Source organism: Corticium candelabrum, chromosome 17, assembly GCF_963422355.1.
Source record: "Corticium candelabrum chromosome 17, ooCorCand1.1, whole genome shotgun sequence".
Classification (NCBI taxonomy): Eukaryota; Metazoa; Porifera; class Homoscleromorpha; order Homosclerophorida; family Plakinidae; genus Corticium; species Corticium candelabrum.
In genome coordinates this window covers 747,647-767,741 of record NC_085101.1, presented here as the reverse complement: position 1 = coordinate 767,741, position 20,095 = coordinate 747,647, and the positions used below count along the sequence as shown (strand labels likewise).

Below are 20,095 nucleotides of genomic sequence, written 5' to 3'. Positions count from 1 at the left end.
CACTCTTGGTATGACTGACTTTAGGTCACGTCCTGTGGTTGTTGTTACTGCTAAATTTACAACTTATCCCACTGCTGTTGACATTGAGACATCAAGCTGCAATTACATTCAAAACTATGACACATGGTGAGTTGTGTGGTGCAGTGTAAAAGTTCTGCTAATCTACAACTAAGTGGATATTATTTAAGAGAATGTTATAGTGTGACTGGTTTTTTGTAATTGAATGTAAAGCAAACTGTTCTGATTAAAATGAACCTTCTATTTTGTAAATGTAAAACATTTTTGTTAGTAAAGGTCAGATTTGCATGCATTGATTTAAAGTGAACTGAAGAAGTGTAAGCTGAAAGGGCTGATGTAAGAACAAGAATGACTGTTGGTTAGAATAGTCAAATTTTAGACAACATAGCTACGTATAGTTCTTGATCTTATACAGTTGCAGAAAGCACAAGTGCATGACAGTGCAGAGGAATCATAATTGTGTGCTTTTAAATCAAATGCTATACTAACTATACTTGCTCGACTGTTACTGCACCCTCATGGTTATCAAGCATGAAGGGTGAAGTATAGATGGGGCTTTTCTCAAAGTTGACATCTAATGGTGTTAATTGGTGGAAGTGATTGATCAATCAACTTAAAGGAGCATTCCGGAGATATGCGATAGACCGCTGGCTCCGCCTTCGATCACTAATGGGAAATCCATACTAACCAAGTTGGGTATCTGGGTGCTATCTCAGAGCAAACCCGACAGATGTACGTTAAGAACGTTTCATAGCTTAAAACTAACGGGGCTGTTTCAAGAATTTCGTCTGCCAAGTGAAGCGCTTTTTGCGCACCATCAGATCACGTGATCCTTACTGATGCAATCATGTTCTAGGAAATGGTCTCTCTGTATTTTCCATCGCTTCAAGCACGGTGGAAACCGTCATGCTACTTGCAGACTGTCTAGAGAATGACCTTCTTTTTGTGTGATTTATTTCCGTCTGGCAACATTTGAAAGAATAGCTGTTTTGTGAGATTCTTTGGCGTTGAAGGCAGTAGACGCTGTCGTCGATCGTGTTTTAACAGTTTACGAGGCACTCATCCCTACACAGGAACACTTTCCACGAACTCCCTCGATCACTGGACCTTGCTATTTCGGCTGTGCACTAAAGCTGTGCAGTTCTCTGGAGTGTTCCTTTAAACAGCATGCTGCTACGTACACTAACTAATAATCAACCACTGCCCCTACATAAAGTATGAAACGTGATCTTCAAAACCTTTAACTCAGAGTCAGATTTGAAGCCACTGAAATGCTGGCTTGGTCCGTCTCGTCTCAGCTTTGCTTCATCTGGTGAAAAGTGAGTCAATACTTTATGATCGTGTGCCCCATTCATAGAGTTAGATATCTCACAGTGGAAAAATGACTTCACAATCGGACCTGTTTCAATGGATTCCCGTAACTCAGAAATCCAGTTGATGACGTTTTACTATAACAAATCTATCCTAGTATACTTCTCAGGTTATCAAATGCCCATTGTTCCCACAAATGGCTACACGTACTGCTGCTTATAGGAAACACATGGGCAACAGGCATGCGTAATTTGAAGAATATTAGCTTCCGTACAAGCATAATCTAGTAAAGAGTCACTTTGGAAAGCACCATTAGCACTAATTAAAGGACTAAGAGGTGTGCCAATTTTAGAGACCTTTTAAAGTTGAGGTTGGGGGCTTTCTTGAACCCTACGTCAATAATCGAGCAATTACAGTAGATTGCTAGTTAGCAGCATTGCAGTGTGTGTACAGATGGATGATTGTTTTGCGATATTTCTTATTGGAGACTTTACAAACTGCAGCCATGTAAACATTATACAGTATAGAATTGTAGCATAACAGTAGGTTTGATATCTGTTGTGACTAGCTGCTTAGAGAAATTGTAGAAATCAGTGCACTGGTGAATTTCACGGATAATTGTGACTTCATGTTTGAATTACTGTGTCAACATCCATTTTCAAGCATCCTACAAGTTTAGTTAAGAAGTCTTGCCCAGATTTATTGGTTAAAATCTATTATTGATACAAATTTTAAACATGTTTCTTCATGGCTGTGTGCAAACCAGTGTTTCAGTCATGTTTGAAGGAGCATGGCAAGAAATATTGTATTACCTCGGTTTGAATGGCATGCCGTTCTTACTGAGGTTTAGCAAGGAGCCTGACCAAAGCCTTGTTGCAACTAAAACGGCATGCCATTATAGTCAAGGAGAGCCTTGAATATCCAGACGACTCTGTAGCACCTTTGCCAAAGAATCAAGACTACCCATGTGAGGTGGCATTACCCTAGTGTCTTTACCACTTTTTTTCTTTAGAAGCTTGTCCTTATTGAGCCCATACTGTGCAGCAAGTCTGGTCATTTCCTCCAAATCGTGCATGGCTGGCACTTCTGTCAGATGAAAAGTGCCTAGAATTCTCAAAATTTGTCATCTTTTCTTATTCTTGAATACAAAGTTAAACAGTAACAAGGTTGGCAAGCAAACAATCGAGAATCTTAGATTGTGGATTCACATCTTTACCATACTCAAATGTTGTTTTTAAGGGTGTCTATAAACTTAATTTGAACGATTTTATTGAACTCATAAAGCAGCGTTAGCTGGTGTTATGCTTCCATAGTCACGGTATCTTTATCTTGCTGACATAACGCAGGAGCCATGTCTCATATTCTAGCACCTAAAACCTGTTCTTCGATGTACTCTCCAAGTTTATCATGGTGGAAAGGACAGTTCCTTGTACTTGGTTTACACACCAGATAGACTAGAAGCTTGACCACAAACATGCAAGTCTGCTGACCTGGGTGAACAACATGTTGGCAAAAGAATGAAAATTTGCTCATTGTGCAGAATGTCAGCCAACAGCAATAGCATCAGAACGTTTGAAGTGTTTTTAGACCATATGTCCCACTCATTTTCACCATTAGTGCATCTCTGCAAATCTTCAACTAAAGAACTACAAGAGACAGCAAACATTGTCACATAATGCAAGGTTTCAGGAACGATTCAAAAGTTGGGGTCACCTGTAGCATCTGACCAGTGATGAAGCAGCTTTGTTATAACTTAATCATAGATGGTGGCTTGTTTTAAGGTACATTTGGCTCTTCCAAGACTTCGTTATATTTGTAGTATCCTTTCAGGTCAACGTTTGTCAGGTCTGGTAGCAGTGCAAAGTCTTTATGAGTGTCTCGACATCTCAACAGGCAAGTGCTTGACTATGATCCTCACAAAACGGTGAGAAAGCATTCTTTCCAGTCTCTCTTAGTCAGGTTACAACACTGTTGACAGCATTAGTGAATGTGCTTGCGCCATCTATCACAGTTACACTCATTATAAGGGTAACTGACTCGGAAAATCGAAAATTATTTTATTGCATTTTTGGTAGTTCTTAATGTTCCTATGCCCAAGAAAGTAAAGTTAAATTTTTGAAGCTGCATTCGTGAAGATATTGAGGTGTAGGCGTACTCACCATGGCGTCATAAGAGGAACGGAAGTGGCTAGAGCGCATGTTGGCAATAGAAATGTCTTATAAGATAGTAAACCTCTGGTTGCCTGCTGGCTGCAGTAGTGTGCTCAGAAAGAAAGTGTGGCTTTGATTCGCTCTGAGTGAAAACAGGCGAGAAATCGGTGGGATGGGCCAACCGCACCTTTAGACCCCTGTAGTGCGTACTCTCAGCCGGAACGTTTCGAAACTCAGGATAACGTTACTATGAGGCTTTGGACTTTTACCCAAGCTAAACGGAGACTGAAGCTTGAACCATCAATCTGTGCTGGCGAAACCATTGGGAGGATTGCATGCAATGTGACAATGTATGAGAAAGTCAACGACTACAGAAGAGGATAGAGTTGCTGATTCTCTGCACTAAATAGTTGTTACAACGTGCCAGCTAGAGATGAGCTTCATTTACTTAATCTCGGCAGGAGATACCATTGTACACAATGGCAGTATATCATTACAACTCACAAGATTCCGTGTGCTGGAAGTGGGCTGGAGAGAACATGAGTTGTACTGTCATCCTTCCTCACTGACAGTAATTGAATCGTGATATCAGAAATCTAACTGGCTTATTCTTTACTTATTCATTAAACAAACAAATATTTGAAAATCAGTTACCCATTGTCAGAGCAATCAAGTTTATGAAATCTTTCTTAATTAAACCGACTCTAATGATTAATGATTATCTCAAATTTATGAGGATGTTTGAAACTGCTACAAAGGATGGGTGGGAGGTAATGTTGATAAGTGATTGCAATCTTCAGAAGTTTCAAATATGCAACCTATAAACACGTAACACCATTCACTGGTAGTTCCAGAGACATATTTGTTTCACTTGACACCTAACCACAATTATTGACAACTTAATTTCTTTTACTTGAGATACTCTATAATGTCTCATAGTGCCTTCTGATGTTTGAATTGTGACCTTATGGTATTTCCAATCTAGACAAAGCAGCCAACAACAATCTGTAAAAGCAACATTACTTTTATCATATTGTAAGCACTTGATATTCTATCCTATGTGTGGTAGCATTCTAATTGACCTGTGTGAAGTACAACAGAAAAGAAAAATAACGCCATTTGGTATTTGCCAAGACATTTTATAGGTACATAGACGGTATTCTAAACAAACCAGAAACACACCACTAAGCTACCAATAACAACAACAACAATTGCCATTGCAACCAACACTAAGTAATGATAATCTTTGCATTCTTTTATACCTGCGAATGATATACTGGACTGACACTAGGACGCTGATCAGATTCTTCAGCATTGTAATACACATCAACATCATCAAGAGAAGCTCATCTCTTCCATGCTCTAGCAGTAGGTAGGAAGTAGTCACAAGCAACTCTGTCGATCATTAGAATTCTACAGAACTTACTTTTCATTTCTTATGCTTTCTTTCAGCCTTTCTCCTCTTCTGTATTTGTTGACTTTCTCGCATTGTCACGTTGCAATGGCTTTCGTGTGCAAAATCGCCAGCACAGCTTGATTCAGGCTTCAATTCCCGTTTTACAAGCCCAGAGCCTCATAGTAACTTTATCTTCTGTTTCCAATCATTCCGGTTGAGAATATGCACTCTACGGGTCTGAACGAGTGGTTGACCCATCTCATCAATTTCTCGCTTGTTTCACTTGCGCTGCCCGTTTCTCTCACATCTTGGCATTATTGGAGAAGCGATTCAAAGCCACACTTTCCTTCTGAGCACATTAATGCAGCCAGCAGGCAACCAAAGGTTTACTATCTCCTAAGACATTTCTCTTATGACATCACAGCAGGTATGCCTACTATACAACCGGAAGCAACTTTGTGCCTCAATATCTCCACGAATGTAGCTTCAAAAAATTGAATTTTTATTTTTGGGGGGGCTTACGAACGTGAAGAACTAACGAAAAATGCAATAAAATATTTTTTGATTTTTTCATGTCAGTTATCCTTTAACCAATGGCATTCCCTGTGACTTCTAACTCTTTCGTAAAAGAAGACATGATGGTTGCAGTTCTTCCATCTGCTATCTCTGCATCACTCAAATAACACAATGTTGGGGTTACAGTCACCCGATGTATCTGCATAGAGTGGCCAAGTGTTTCTTTGACAATACATCCGTTACCATATTAACCCGAGGCAAAGCCTCTGGTTACAGTAGTGAGTCTTGTAATGCAACAACAGACCGAACCAAATAAGGAACCATTAGACAGATGTGGGCAGGTTGATAGATGGATGTGGGCAGATTGATAGATGGATGTGGGCGGTACACTTGTTATCTTCGGTGTTATTTTATTTTGGTAAATTTGGTGTGACTTTTCTTTACCTAAATTAAGATAACATCTAAAATTTTCTTAAGTTCTGTACTTCAAGTGCAGAAGGCACTGATAGAATGGAAGTAACCTAGATACTTCACAAACTCCCGGAAGTTTTACACGCAGAGATGAGAACCGTCTGCTTGGAGAAACAACGAGCCTCCCCAGAGCAACCCAGAAATGCAACAGCCAAGGTGCAGCATGTTCATGACACCATACGTAGTGGGCAAGCGATACTAGGTTTCGTATGATGCCTAAAATCTCCTAATTCTGCCACATCAAATTTGTGTCTGAATTACCAAGTTTTAAACACCGAAAATAACACATTATACAGTAATTGTCACAAGAGCAGATGTTGGCAATTGTCCTAGCAATTAAGTTGTTTCAAAACAAACGCAGGCGCTTCATTGTTTTGCAGACTCAACCCAAAATTAGTGGCACGAGTGTGTCGACTTGTGTTGTGTGTTTCATAGTCGATTTCTTCTTTGGTAGATACAGTGCTGATTTGCAAATGCATGACCAGATCTAGTAGTCAGTGTCTCTTCTACAGGAAACACAGCGATCGCTAATGAATAGCCAAACAGTGCTTGGATAGCATCGGACCAACGCGAAACTTAGCAAAAGTAATTCGTAAAATTTCAAATAATACATTGTTTCTGGTCATGTGATTTTAACATGTAATCACATGCATTAGTCCATCTCATAAGGCAAAAATGGCCTAGCTTTGCGGCTATGTAGTGGCACTGTGCTGCAGCTGCATTTTCCATAACCTAAAAGCTAGCAGCCAAGGGTTTAGCGCTTTATTGCTGTTGTATTACACATAAGGCGATAGCTTGATGAAATGTCTATTTTAGTTTGAACTGCTTTAACAACCCTTGAGCTAAGTATTGTATGTGGTATTCTTGCGACAGTTGATGAAATGTGGGGCACCAAGCTCTTAATTTAGTTCAACAAGCTCTTTATATATAGCCAGTGGTAGATTATGAGTCACAATAAAATACAAAATTTTTAGATCTTCAGCAAACAACTAAAGTCTGCTGTTATGGCTTGCTTATGCAACTTCCATATCATATACCAGAACCCTAACTCGTTTGGCCTCCTTGTGCTGGAGAGAGTTTTCATGAGCTTTACCATGTCCTTTCAAATGTATTCACTTCCAACGTCTGACCATTTCATCTTCAGTTGCTATTAAATTTACCTTCGTACTTTTGGCAGAGCCTACAGAACATTATCGTTCTCCTTCTCTGTTCATGTTCATCATAATTACTGTAAAGCCATTTTCTGCCTGTCATCCAAGTCTCGTCAAACCCAATTTTGTGCGCAAAACACTGCTGGACTTTCTAGTAGTTAATTCAGATTCTCTTATCTTGCAGTCTCACCGTTTTCATTGCATAATCCTTGTTTTGTCACAGTGTTCCCCCAGGAAATTGCTCAACCGACCCAAAGACTTGATAAAGACACTTCTCTCAGAGGCTATTTTGTAGACTATCTTGAAAATTTTAGTTATTTTAATCTTTATTAAAATCATTGATGATTCGACTATACATTATTTAGGATTCAACCTTAGCATATATTATGCGCAGTCTATCATTGCATACATTGTAACAGTATACAGCCACCGTTGTATACCAGGCATCCCGCTTGTGTCCACCTTTCTTTAGTCTTTCAATTCCGCTTTATCTCTGACAGCAGGCGCTGCAAAACAACTTCACAGAAGCAGGATGCATCATGTCATCTGTTTGACAAATCAACAAAGATCTAGTAGAGCTCCACATAGTGAACCAGCAGGCTCATCAACTCTACATGTCTTTACCAACTCTTGTTGGCATCCAGCCATGTTTGCCCTCAGAGCCTACTCTGAGTATTACCTAGACATTGTTCATGCAAAGTTGTATACTTACATAGCATTGTTCCAGTCTCGTTGCAGCGTGTTACTTATGACGGTGACCTTAAAGGAACTCTACAACTCAGAGTAGGAAATCACAACCGGCAAGTGAAAGGCTTGAACTGGCAATTTTTTCTTCTAGCCTGAAAAATATTGGTACAGCCAGTTGTAGGGACAACACGGTGTCATGTCCATGTTATCACTTCCTTTCTCACAACGTTTGTCTTAATTGTCAGTACTGGCTGTAGGCTCCAAATGTTTGTCCACATCACTTTCTGATGACTTGTTCTTAAAAATAATTTATGGCCAAGGTTGCTACTTGTTAGACGAGAGGTCGGGGACTTTCTAATGCAGATGCCAATGTGGGAATCTTGTTGTGAGCCAAACTAAACTAGCTGTCACTGCAACAAAGCGAACTTGTTGACTTGTGGGGCTTGGAGTAGTAGTCTATGAAAACTTGCTGATTATCACAGGCTTACCATTTTCTAACAAGCTTCATCATACTTTGAGTGCTGATGGCCACCTTGGTGTCATTGCTTTTAAAAGGCACCTGGGTGCAAAATGCAATGCATGAATAAGTGCTGCTGTTGGTTCAAGTCTTGGTGCCTCAGACATGCCAGTGAATAGATACATTCTATGTTTTTTGTAAGATTGAAACACCAAGGCGGAACAAGAGCTATTGCTTACTGTACCATGATCACTGGCACTTTGGTGAGTATCATAGTGGTAAGGGCAAGTAACTGAGACTTAATGCCTACATGTAGATAACCATTTTTTAGCATGGCATCCAAAGTACGGGGTACAGCTCAGTGTCATGCTCAAACAATCTAGCCGGAACACTGCAAACAGAGTAGTCTACCACTGTGCACTTCCTCAAGGCAAGGCATATTGTTATGGATGTTGTTGAGAATAGGTAACCACTATGCCCGTAATGTACTGCCATGATACTACACTTTACATGACACATTATTTGTCATTAAGAAGCACCTGAAAGCATGACTATTGGAATGAGTCCAGGGCACCATATAGCCCCCAAAATCCCGGAGTCTGGTATAATGTGACTGATTGCACCTGTCATGTTGGTATGAATGTCACTGTCACACGACTGCATTGTGACAGTTAATATTGAATCTCAGAATAACAGCCTTGTAAGTAATGTGTATCAGTGATAATGTCTGAAACTGCTGCTAGTCAAGCCAGCACTTATTGAAGTTATTATCCGAGGCACGAAAGTGCTAGGGTACAGTAATTTTATTGCCGATGTTGCAGAATTCTACTATGACATAATAAATATATAACGTTATTTCAAATTGTGCACAACTTCATTTGGCTGCGTTCTCATCTGGATTCCAACTGGTATGTTAGTCACGCCCATGTCCTCGGCAATGGTTTTTGCTCGCTCAGTTGTTATTATGTCCTTGACCTAACCTAAAGTTACAAGACATGGCAGTTGGATATGTCAAATTGTGTTGTGCGTGTGATAGTCTCTTTTTTCTTTGTTAGATTGCTGATTGAGGCAAATGTGTGACCGGATTTGGTAGGCAGTGTCTTTGAATCAGAGATTGGTAATGAATACAGCTAAAACATGCTTGAATGGTGTTGGACCAGTGAAACTTAACGAAAGTATAGTTCAGACATATTCCAACACATTTGCAGTTTTGAATAGTACATAGTTCCAGTTTAGTATGTGTTTCGGTCACGCATCCATCATTGTCGAAACTGGCTTAGATGGTTGCCCGGCTGCTTTCCTAGGTGGTTTGGCATTACAGCAAGAAGCTCAGAGAAGGCAATTTAAACATGAAATGCGACAACAGCAAATGCTTCAAGAATTCAAAGAGAAACAAGAACAGTCTTGTCGAAAATTTGAAGTAGAAATGAAATAGAGAGAGAGGAAGAGAAAAAATCCGTCTGGAGAGGGAAAGACTGCAGTTTCAACAGACAATGATGCAACAACAACAGCTATTTCAAGCAGAACTTTTCAAGCGGCTGTTTGATGACAGTAAAGATAAGTAGATCTAGATCTAGAAGTTGTTTGTGATCCAATGTTCTGCTGTTATACTGTAGCACATACCACACTACACTACTTTATCTGCATATAGTTACCAATGCACACTATAATATACTAATTTTAATCTGCATAGTCACCAAAATATCCACGTACACCAAGTGTTTTAACTTTGTTTACTGCACTGGATAACCAAATGTGAATTTAAGAAACCAAACGAAACTTGCAGCTTATCAAGGATAATGAGCATGAACCCATTTCAAAATGACATTCTCGACCTCTGTTCCACAAGGTCAGGGTCACACGTCTTCAGCACCATTTGCAAAACTTGTGGAGTCTGGTAAAATTTCATCTTCATATGACATTTGTATCTTTCACAAATATTATGTAGTCCACAACAAACAGTGCCTACAACACTTGCAAATACAGGGTCATTTAGCTTGCTTTGTGGAGTTACTCTCCTAGTACAAATTAATGACGGAGTAGGTAAAGTTTACATAGTAAGGTTTCATGGGATGTTCATCAAAGCTCTTCATTACTGTTGGGGACGGAGGCAGGATCAGCAACTAGAAAGGGTCTACTAATTCCTGTCCGTTGATAATTCTTGAATGGCTTACATGAAGCCAGGCCCCTGTATCAATGTTTTGTTTCAAGCTACTGTGATTATAGGTGAAAGATTCACCTACAGATCTTGGTCTCTCTGAATTGACTGATGTGAAGATACCTTTTGCATCCACACATGCCAAAATAATGATAGAGGGAAAACGCTTGTAGCAGAAATATGAATCTCCAAACTTGAACGGCTTTTCTCTGCGCATGAATGTACCATCCAGAGCACCAGCACACTGAGGAAGATGACATAGAGCTTCAGAATCACAGAGCACTTGGTCAAGTTCTGAACCTGTAGGGAACAGAATTGCAGAAGGAACCATGTGTCTAAGCAGGAAGTGGACACCATTATGAACGAAAACTACAGCGTAGACTTTCCAACACAATAAGACCAGCAACGGATGTGAAAGAAACAAATTGAGCAAGCCAGAACAATAGAATAGCCTCTTGTTTCTCAACTGAAGTAGGCAGCATATTGACTGTCTTCCCAGTCTGGGTACATCCTACCAACTTCCTGACAAGATCTGCAAACTTTTGACTCCCAAAATCCAGCTCTTCATGGAGCATGCTAAAATCGACGTTTCAACCTAAGCTTCAATATTTTCCTTAACAGTGCAGGAGAATTTGTAAATGCTGTGTAGATTTCAGAGGTCATAGCAGGCATACAACAGCGACACGTTACCTTCTGGGCAAAAGTACGACTTTTCTAGAAACTACCAATGTTGTTGCTAGCAAAAACAGTCTGGTAGCTCTGAAGCACTAAGAAGACAGCGAACTGGAGAGCGCTGCCATTGTGAAATCTAACACGAGTAAATATGCTAGGTGTGACCGCACATTGACATTAACAGTAGGATATGATATTGTCAATGGAAATGTAAGGCTAAGTGAATGTAGTGTGACCACAGCCGTAGATGTGCTATAACTGGAATGACAGGGTCATGCAAACTTCAACAGTTATGGTTTTTCTCTATCTGAAAGAATTTGTACTTAATAAGATGTTTTTAGTATTGGTATTTTGTGTCTTGGTGGCATGTGTTAACGGTATGTTTCGGTTATCCTTTGCACTTCTATCCATAATGCAGTGCAGAAGATTGATTAAGATATATTTGTAATTGAGAAAAATGTTGCTGTTGGATTTACAAGTTGGCAGGGTATTTGCACATGTGGTCCTTGTTTTAAATTTTTACAGGTGGTCACTGTTGTTAACTGTTGGGTAAAATTTGCGTGTTCTTTCATAATTTTAGGTTTGGACATTTGCATCTGTTTATTTACTCACTTTGTTGCGTGTTTTCATTAGTTTCAATCTATCATTGTGCATAAAGTTTGACGTAAAGCCAGGAGCAGATCTTATTCAATCTCTTGGTTTGTTTTGTGGTCCGTCTGTCTGTTATTATGGATGCAGTTTTCTTCTTTTAGCTGTGAATTATTCAGTAGCATTGGACAGCAAGGAAACAGTTGAGAAACGTTTAGCGATACTAGTCAACAACAAAGTTCAACTACAGCAGCTAAGTCAGAAAGTAACTTTGACAAGAGGCAATTCTTCATGTTTTCAATATTCTGTAGTTGTTCAGGTGCTCGATTTTGTGTTTTGATTTTATGATGTACACCACTATTGAATGTGTGATCTTTATGCAGAAAAACATCAGAAACAAATTGAGATCATTTTTTAGTGAAGTGAAGGTGGAAGCTGTAGAGCGAGTGTCTTCTATGGGAGGTGGAGGTTTTCCTGAGCTTGACCCTATCCAAGACATTGATGGGCAGACATCAGATTTAGTTGAAGTAAAGATACGGCCTAACTGTAAACGAGATCCTTGCCAGCCAGATCTATCCGTCAACTTTTTATCTGGGTATAGTGTTGTGTGTGTGTGTGTGTGTGTGTGTGTGTGTGTGTGTGTGTGTGTGTGTGTGTGTGTGTGTGTGTGTGTGCGCGCGTGTGCCACTATGTGTGCACGTGCATGACTAATTTTGCGTGTCTTTTTGTATTGCATACTGTGTGTGTGTGTGTGTGTGTGTGTGTGTGTGTGTGTGCGTGCGTGTGTGTGTGTGTGTGCAATGTGTGTGCAATGTGTGCTTGAACCGTGTGTGTGTGTGTGTGTGTGTGTGTGTGTGTGTGTGTGCACGTGCACGTGCGCGTGTGTGTGTGTGTGTGTGTGTGTGTGCGTGCGCGCGCGCAGGCGATGTGTGCTTGAACTGTCTTGCACCTGTTTAGAAGTACTGGGGCTCTTACTGCTGGGTCTGAAAATGATGTATTGATCAAGATACGAGTTCTGAATAAATTTGATCGTTCATATGGCACACAGTTGTCTGTTATATATAACGAATCTAAACTAAAGTTTAGCAAGTCTGATTTCTTGCCATGTGAGCTGACGCCTGAAGAGTGTGATCCTAACTGGCGCTGTGTACCAACAAACGTTGGAAATTTGTGTGACGTAGGAAATCCTCTGGAACAAAGCAAAGCTGTATATTGATGTGTGTTGTGGTCTAAGTTTTCTGTTGTAAAACTTTATTTGTAGATTGATCTAACGATTCGGTTGAAACAAACTTCAAATATTACAGGAAATGAAGGCAAACTTCAAGTCAAGATTAACGCTAGTAGTATAGATGCTGAGAGTGTTGTCAATGTGGATGACAATGAGGCAACATACAACATTGATGTGATGGCACATGTAACAATTACAGTTGATGGGTTTGTTTATGTCTATGTTAGATTTCAGTAAGTAACTAACTATTTTTGGTAGTGCTTCTCTTCCATCAACATCTTCAGAATGGACTGTACTAAGTGATGATGTGGTAAAGTTGGTCTCTGGGAAGGAAGACACCAGGAATTTTACACATCAATACAGAGTAAGATGTGCATGGTGGTCATGCACTATATCAGCAATGTTGAGCGATGTTAATTGATGTTGAATGTAAGTTAAGAAATGTTGGACCAAGTGTTCTTCCTGGTATGAAAGTTCGATTCTGGTGGCCTGTGTTTGGTGTGGGAGGAATGCAGTTGTTGAGTCTTCCTCCTAAAATTCTGGTCAGTATGTTGCTGTCAGTGATTATATGTATATGCTTTTTTGTGTATCCACTAGTAACTAAATTTGTGTTGTCACCTTCGCTTCCAACGCTAAGAGCTTTTTGAAACACTCTTCAACTTGTTATGAAGTATTACAAATTTATACGCCATTTTCTTTCTAAGCGTGCTACTTGTAAAATCTGCCTAAAATGATACAGAATGACTTTTGTTTTGCATTACCACGAACACTGCTTATTTGGTTTGTAATTTCAAAGCAGCGTGACTTATCACATACAGGACATAATTGTCATTTCTCGTTATGAGACGTTCGTTTCTCGTATAATTGTAGTAAGCCAGGAAACAATTGACAACTTTTCTGCTCCCAGACCTTGAGATTTCCCAGAACCAATTTTTTGCAATCCTTTGATAACTGAGGTGAGCGTCTTTTACAAGACAGAAAGAAACGTGATACGCGGATACCGGTAGTTCTGGCCTGGTCAGTCTTGTGATTCATAGGTGTTCCTTAATTGAGATACTAGTCGGGCAGAGAGTACAGGTCCTGAAACAGGTAGTTGTAGGTAGTTGTCAGCTCATCTTGAAGGAGACTTTTATTTTTTCATTCTGTGGTGACACAACGTGACCTCGTCACCTGAGGTTGGTTGCCATTGCTGCTCAGCTGTCTGGTACATCTCACCATTGGTTTGAGTCTCTGTACTCCCCGACCTCTGACTTGGTTGGGAAGTGATTTGGGAAGTCTTCTTGGTACTGTTTGCTCTATACTGCAACCTCAAAATGATGACAATTATTGGTAGTATTATGATTGTAATATTAACTCATGATGAGTTAAACTGCCCCGTAATATATTATGTATACAAATGTAGGTTGAAAATATGGAGACTGAAGAGTGTGATTTATCATTCGCGTATGATGTTGGGAACTGGTCTAAGGTAACTAGTCTAGAGATATGTTGTTCAGTGCTTAGTTGGTCTAACCCGAATGTGTTTGTAGGAAGGACAGCCTCATTTATGTGAAACTAGAGGTTGTCTTCCTATTGACTGTATATTCAGACGCTCTCTGGAACAAAGATTTGCATTGCTTGTCAAAATTTCTTCTTCTTTAAATCTCTCAGATCTGGTTGAGGTTGTAATGATACCTATTATGTATAGTGCTTTTTGCTACGTTTTATTTTTTCAGTATGTCGTCACACAACAAGGTGACGTGTCAAACCCTGAAGCAATCATCACTTCATTTGGTCAAGCTTCAGTAATATCAGACTATGCCATAAGTTCAAAGCCAGCACAGGGTTCAGTGGAGACAACTATTCTGTTCAATATTGAAGTGCAGGACTGCGTTTCTGTGTGGATTATAATTGTCAGCGTAATTGGTTCTCTTTTGCTGCTTTCAGTGACTGTCATTGTTCTTTACATGGTGAGTTTTAGTAACCAAGCACCATATGAAGTTGTTTTACTGATTGCCGTAATTATATATAATATGACATTGTATTGCCGTAGCTAATCATAACATGACTTAGTTTTTAATTGTGAAGCAAGTTTACGATGGTACTTCACGTGAATAACTGCCATGTACTTTTGATATTAGTACAATTTCATTGGCTTCTCTTGCTTCTCAGAGTATAGTTTGTTTGTCTTTAGCTTGGTTTCTTCAAGCAATACAAGAAACACAAGATTTCCCTGAAGCCATTACGTTCAGCTCAACAAGAGGTAACAGCAGGTGATATTGAGGCAAGAAAGACTGTAGATGAAGATGACAAACCACACAGCATTTCTAGCAGCAAAAGGGAAAGTAAATGTGACGACACCAATGGTTCTAAACGAATGTTATCTGGAAGCGATGCTGATGAATATGTAAAACCTCAGAGTAGGACGCCAAGTGTGAAATACGAGGATGTTTTTAAAGCGGGACCTGCGGAACTTGAAGAGGAGCCTAGTTCTGGTAGAAGATGGGAACACCTAATTGACAATACTTCTGATGCTGTTGAGATGGAAGGAGAACCCGCCAGACTTTCTCGCGGATCTCATTCTCAAACAACAGTGTAGGTTTCAAGAGCTCAACAGCTTTATAAGTGTTATGCGGTCTGGTAGATGCAGGTGCTGGTTGTTGCTCAAAGTTGCATCCAGGTTTTCTTTTACGTGATTGAGTAGATGTAGCATTATAAGTAATCTGCAGAGATGTTGACTATTGCCGCGGGTGATGAATAGGGTAGATCTGTAGCCAGTATCTATAGTGAATGGGTTGTTTCTCAAAAATGATTACCGAACGTTATCTCTTGTCATCACAAGTTCATGTTGCAATTGGAATATGCTGTATCAAAGATGTGCTAGTCCTTTCTGTTCCTTTATCCGAGCTGTATTTTGGACCAATTCTCTCGACACCGAATTCGTCCTACACCTTAATTATAACAATTTGACGTGATGGGTGATTTGCTGCAAGTCGTCGACCTACCTGCTCGTTCCAAGACTGCATATCGACTAAATCCTGCTTTAGGGATAAAAGGTGTTGGGAATCGATGTTTAATGGGTTTATGCAGTTCTTCGGCGAGTTGGTCTGTCCACACTACTTTTTTACCTTTACCGGCAGTGCCAGGCAACCTCAACCCAGCGCCAACGGCGGAGCCTTCAAATAGTTTGTCTATACCAGTTAGGAGAGGGCCCGCTACGTTGCCCTCGACTGCCGCTATACCATCCAGCAATGCCCCGCGAGCGGACCAACTGCTTCGGACGACGACGTCGTTTATCTAGCGCCTCTTTCCGCCGACGGTATTTCCTGAGCCTAAAGTGAACAGATTTTTGATCAGTTTCAGAATTCCACCCTTTTTGGCTTCGTCCATGGATATGAATCTGGATTTTTTTAGCTCCACATACATGACATACAGATTTTAAGGATATCCTGTTGTTCTTGGTCATCGCGGCGGTGGGATTCACTTCGGAGATTTTCTTTTCCACCTCATGCACACAGTACGACGACAAACATATCTACATAAAAATCCTACCTAAAACCTACACGTTATTCGTTTTCCGATGACGGTACTTGGGTGAAATCGAGAGGAATATTACGCATATGGGACGCCCTTGCCAACGTTGGCCGGACTATAGTAGATACAATAGTAACCACACAGGACGCTATTCATATCCTGTAGCATACTGGAATTTTACGATACCATCTTCTGCATACTGGAAGACCACACTTGGAGGCCGCATACCAAAACTATCAAAATATGCATGCCTTCCCCCGTTGTAGACGGCCACCCAATGGGTGCCATCACCATCGAAGTAATAGTAATCTTCTAGATTGATGACGAGACATTCGTAATCTTTGGGGTTGGTGGGTATGGTATCTTTGCTATAGGTTTCTCTAGAGTTGGCTATAAGCCACGATTTCTCAATATCTTGTCGATCTGCATATTGGTCAGCGGCTTCCAAACTTTCCTCGTCGTCTCTTTCATAACAGCCGCAGCGCCAAACCCGAATTAACAGTTTGCCTACGAGAGGAGCCGCTGGACCACCGAGCAACGTTCCCGTCAACATACCCAACCCACCCGTCTTGGTACGACGGCGCCGGGCTTTTCCACTACCAGCGATGGCTTTCTGGATTCCACCTGATGCTGAGGCAAGACCTAGGGTGTCGAGTACCTTGGGAGCGTTTTGCCAATGATGGCACCGATGGCTCCACCATGTTTTGCTATCTTCGTGCGTCTTTAATAGTTTCAACTCGATATTCCGACCATCGTTCTTTGTCTTGGCCTTTTTGTTGTATTGAGTCCTGGTGATATCTAGGAAATCGTTTCCCGATAGCTGAGATAATTTATCGCCTCCTTCTGACTAGCAGTCAGAATGAATCCGTACTTGATGTAAACCATGCCTCTATTTCTACGGTACATTAAACGATCACATGTATCTATCCACTCACCGCTTCATCGCCATGTACCGATCACTTTAAGTCACACAGTAGGCGTGATACTTCCATCCCGGGTCATCCTTTAGCTGCTATTCACGCCGATGTCGAGGGGGCATCTTCAACTTGTCTCGGTGTTTGGATACGTCGACGTGCATATAATCGGGTAGAGGTTTACATAGTCTTCCACAGCCAACTGACTCCCCGAATCCGTGTAGGAATATTTAGACACAGCCTCTGGGAATAGCATGTATATACTTTCGAGTAATTTCTGGTTACTACTGTAAAGTCAGTCTCGATCTCTCTATCCGGGTATTGTCTACTCGTACACACCCAACCGTCCCAGGTTAGCATTGTCGATGACTTGACAGTACGTGGGTAGAGTACTGGTTCTGGCGCACTTCCGGTCTGCCTTACTCGCTACGCTCGTAGCGCATCCCGTAAGTTCGCCAGAACGCGGTACTCTACCCTACTACTACTATAGGGTAATCCTATACATCCCTTTGCGCCAGCTTTGGAAAATAGTCGTTTTGTATTGGGAAGATCGGGAGTGCGCCAGCTTTGGAAAATAGTCGTTTTGTATTGGGGAGATCGGGAGTGCGCCAGCTTTGGAAAATAGTCGTTTTGTATTGGGGAGATCGGGAGTGCGCCAGCTTTGGAAAATAGTCGTTTGTATTGGGGAGTTGGTAGTCGAATGGTTGCAAAACGATAGGTTGCCAGGCAATTTTTCCGCTCCTTGGCGCTGGTCCACCAACCCTCTCCCGATCGTGAGTGTAAAGCATGGATCACATGGTGTCTAGATCGTGTACTCTATGGTATCCTAAAGACGCCCCTTCCACGTTCTTGGCGCCCCGCCCTTGACGCATGAAGATAAGCGAAGACGAAGCGACACCCCATCACCAACACTCCTATATATGACTCTAGATAATATGTTTTGGTTCGTCGGATGCCGGTTCGTGAGATGCCATCTGGCGTACACAAAGGTTTGTCGTACGGCTCCTCTTTCATCTCCTCCTCCTGCTTCGGTTTATACGACGTTTCCTCCACTATGAACGTCTGAGAACACGCAATGCCGAGTCGAGCGCCTCATCGCCGATTCTATCATGCTCGCGTAGTTCTAACAAGTATTTCAACATCGCCGATGTCAGAACGCACAATGTGTAGTCGAGTGCCGTGCCACCGATATGCTCCTGGTCGAATAGTTGTAAGAGGAGATATGTCTCATTGAGCGTATTCAAAACGCGCACTATATCGAGCGTCACTGCACTGATATCACTTTGGTTGTACAAGTTCAAGAGGTATTCCATGGCTACATAAACGGCTTTTTAAAAGTATTACGCCCTACTGGAAAAACTTACGAGATAAATATAACCTATATATATATATATATATATATATATATATATATATATATAGGATGCTATGTATACGTGCAAAGTAGACAATTGCTACGGCATCGGCACATGCCGCGAACCTCAAGAGGTTATCCAATGTCCTCATTGTAGGACCACCATCCACTACGACGAGGAGTGTTGGTATTGCGCTCTCCATCCTCCTCCAAAATTGGAATGGATCGATCTCTTACCTAAAATGTGAGTGTGGTGCGAAATATAAAAAGTGGTTCAAATGGAAATACAAATGCATGGGATGTGGTAGCGTCCACGACGTAAACATAGAAAGCCCGAAAGCGGGACCAAACGCCCACACGTCCACACGTCAAAAGATACAAATACAACCTCAAATACCACCTCCAAAATTGGAACGATTTGATCTCATCGAGGATCAGAAGGGGACGATTGCGATAAAAATTCGACAGACAAAGACACTATGGTATAGATTCCACCAAAGAAAACTTATCAAATTGGATTTTATTCTATCCAAAATATTTAAGCGAATGAGTCTTCCAGAGCAAGGCCAACGATGTTCACCCACCGCCGAAAAAGACTCTAATCAAATACGAACAACTATGGAACAATCCTAGCCAAGGGTGCGTTGTGAGGGCGCTATGGGCATGCACCCAACTGTTGAATCTATTGGGATATCCCTTTCATTCGACCAAAGCCCGTCGACCCTTTATTTGTATTACCTTCTCGATGGGAAACACGTCTTGGTACGTCTTTCGTAGCCCTGGCTCGAAGAAGGAGCCCATGACCAACCCGTTCCAGTCTTGTTTTTGATCTTGTAGGTCACCGGGTTGGTGTTCTGTATTTCGACGATCTCGAAGACTTCTTTGGTCCAATTAGGTGTGTATCCTTTTTCAAAGGTCGTCTTCTTTTAGCATTCGAACACGATCGTTGACTTTAAATTGTGATTACCGATCCTTCATTACCGTCTAGATGATTCCAAACGAGGGATTAGCTTTTCTGGCTTTGGTGAGCGTCGGTTGTACAGATTTGTTATGGGAGATATTGTATTGTTTCAAAAGAGCTAAAACGTCGATTTACCTATAGGTGTTGTTGGCCGAAATACTTTCACATCCTTGTTTTCAGAGTCCAATTAAATTTTTCTACCACCACCGCTTTGCCTTCGTTGTAGGTCGAATACCTGTGAATAATATTTTCTTTAAACGGCGATCCATGGTCCTACTATAAATATCACCACCACGATCTGCCCACAAATTCCTAGTCCTCTCGTTGATCGTATCCAAGGCCTCTACGATGGCTTCACCCGTTTTTATCGCGCAGAGGAATCAACTACGCGTACTTGCAGATCACGTCGATGACGTTGAGAAGATACTTGACCCCGTCGTTGTATTTCGAGAAAGACTGCATGTCGACAAGATCCGCGAACCACGTGTCGCCCACACATGACGCGTCTGGTCGGAAACCCGCCGTTTCACGGGTCTAGGCAGTTCTTCGG

The 20,095-nt window shown here is 41.2% G+C and overlaps 2 protein-coding genes across 2 annotated transcripts in view; both read left to right on the top strand.

Moving 5' to 3' along the window:
• Positions 1–9,501, top strand: part of LOC134192803 (integrin alpha-8-like) — a 46,945-nt gene extending 37,444 nt beyond the window's left edge. Inside the window, exons 8-10 of the mRNA XM_062661562.1 lie at positions 25–126; positions 3,160–3,253; positions 9,462–9,501. Coding sequence (XP_062517546.1) covers positions 25–126; positions 3,160–3,202 — 145 coding nt within the window. The 3' untranslated portion in view covers positions 3,203–3,253; positions 9,462–9,501. The remainder of the gene's footprint in view (positions 1–24; positions 127–3,159; positions 3,254–9,461) is intronic.
• A 1,913-nt stretch (positions 9,502–11,414) lies between these two features.
• Positions 11,415–15,607, top strand: LOC134192802 (integrin alpha-9-like). Its single transcript, XM_062661561.1, has 11 exons — positions 11,415–11,685; positions 11,740–11,894; positions 11,959–12,170; positions 12,533–12,782; positions 12,837–13,009; positions 13,062–13,167; positions 13,238–13,345; positions 14,206–14,271; positions 14,333–14,464; positions 14,519–14,752; positions 14,977–15,607. The coding sequence occupies exons 3-11, from the start codon at positions 12,031–12,033 to the stop codon at positions 15,379–15,381; spliced, it is 1,614 nt and encodes a 537-aa protein (XP_062517545.1). The 5' UTR covers positions 11,415–11,685; positions 11,740–11,894; positions 11,959–12,030; the 3' UTR covers positions 15,382–15,607.
• Positions 15,608–20,095: the final 4,488 nt, after the last annotated feature.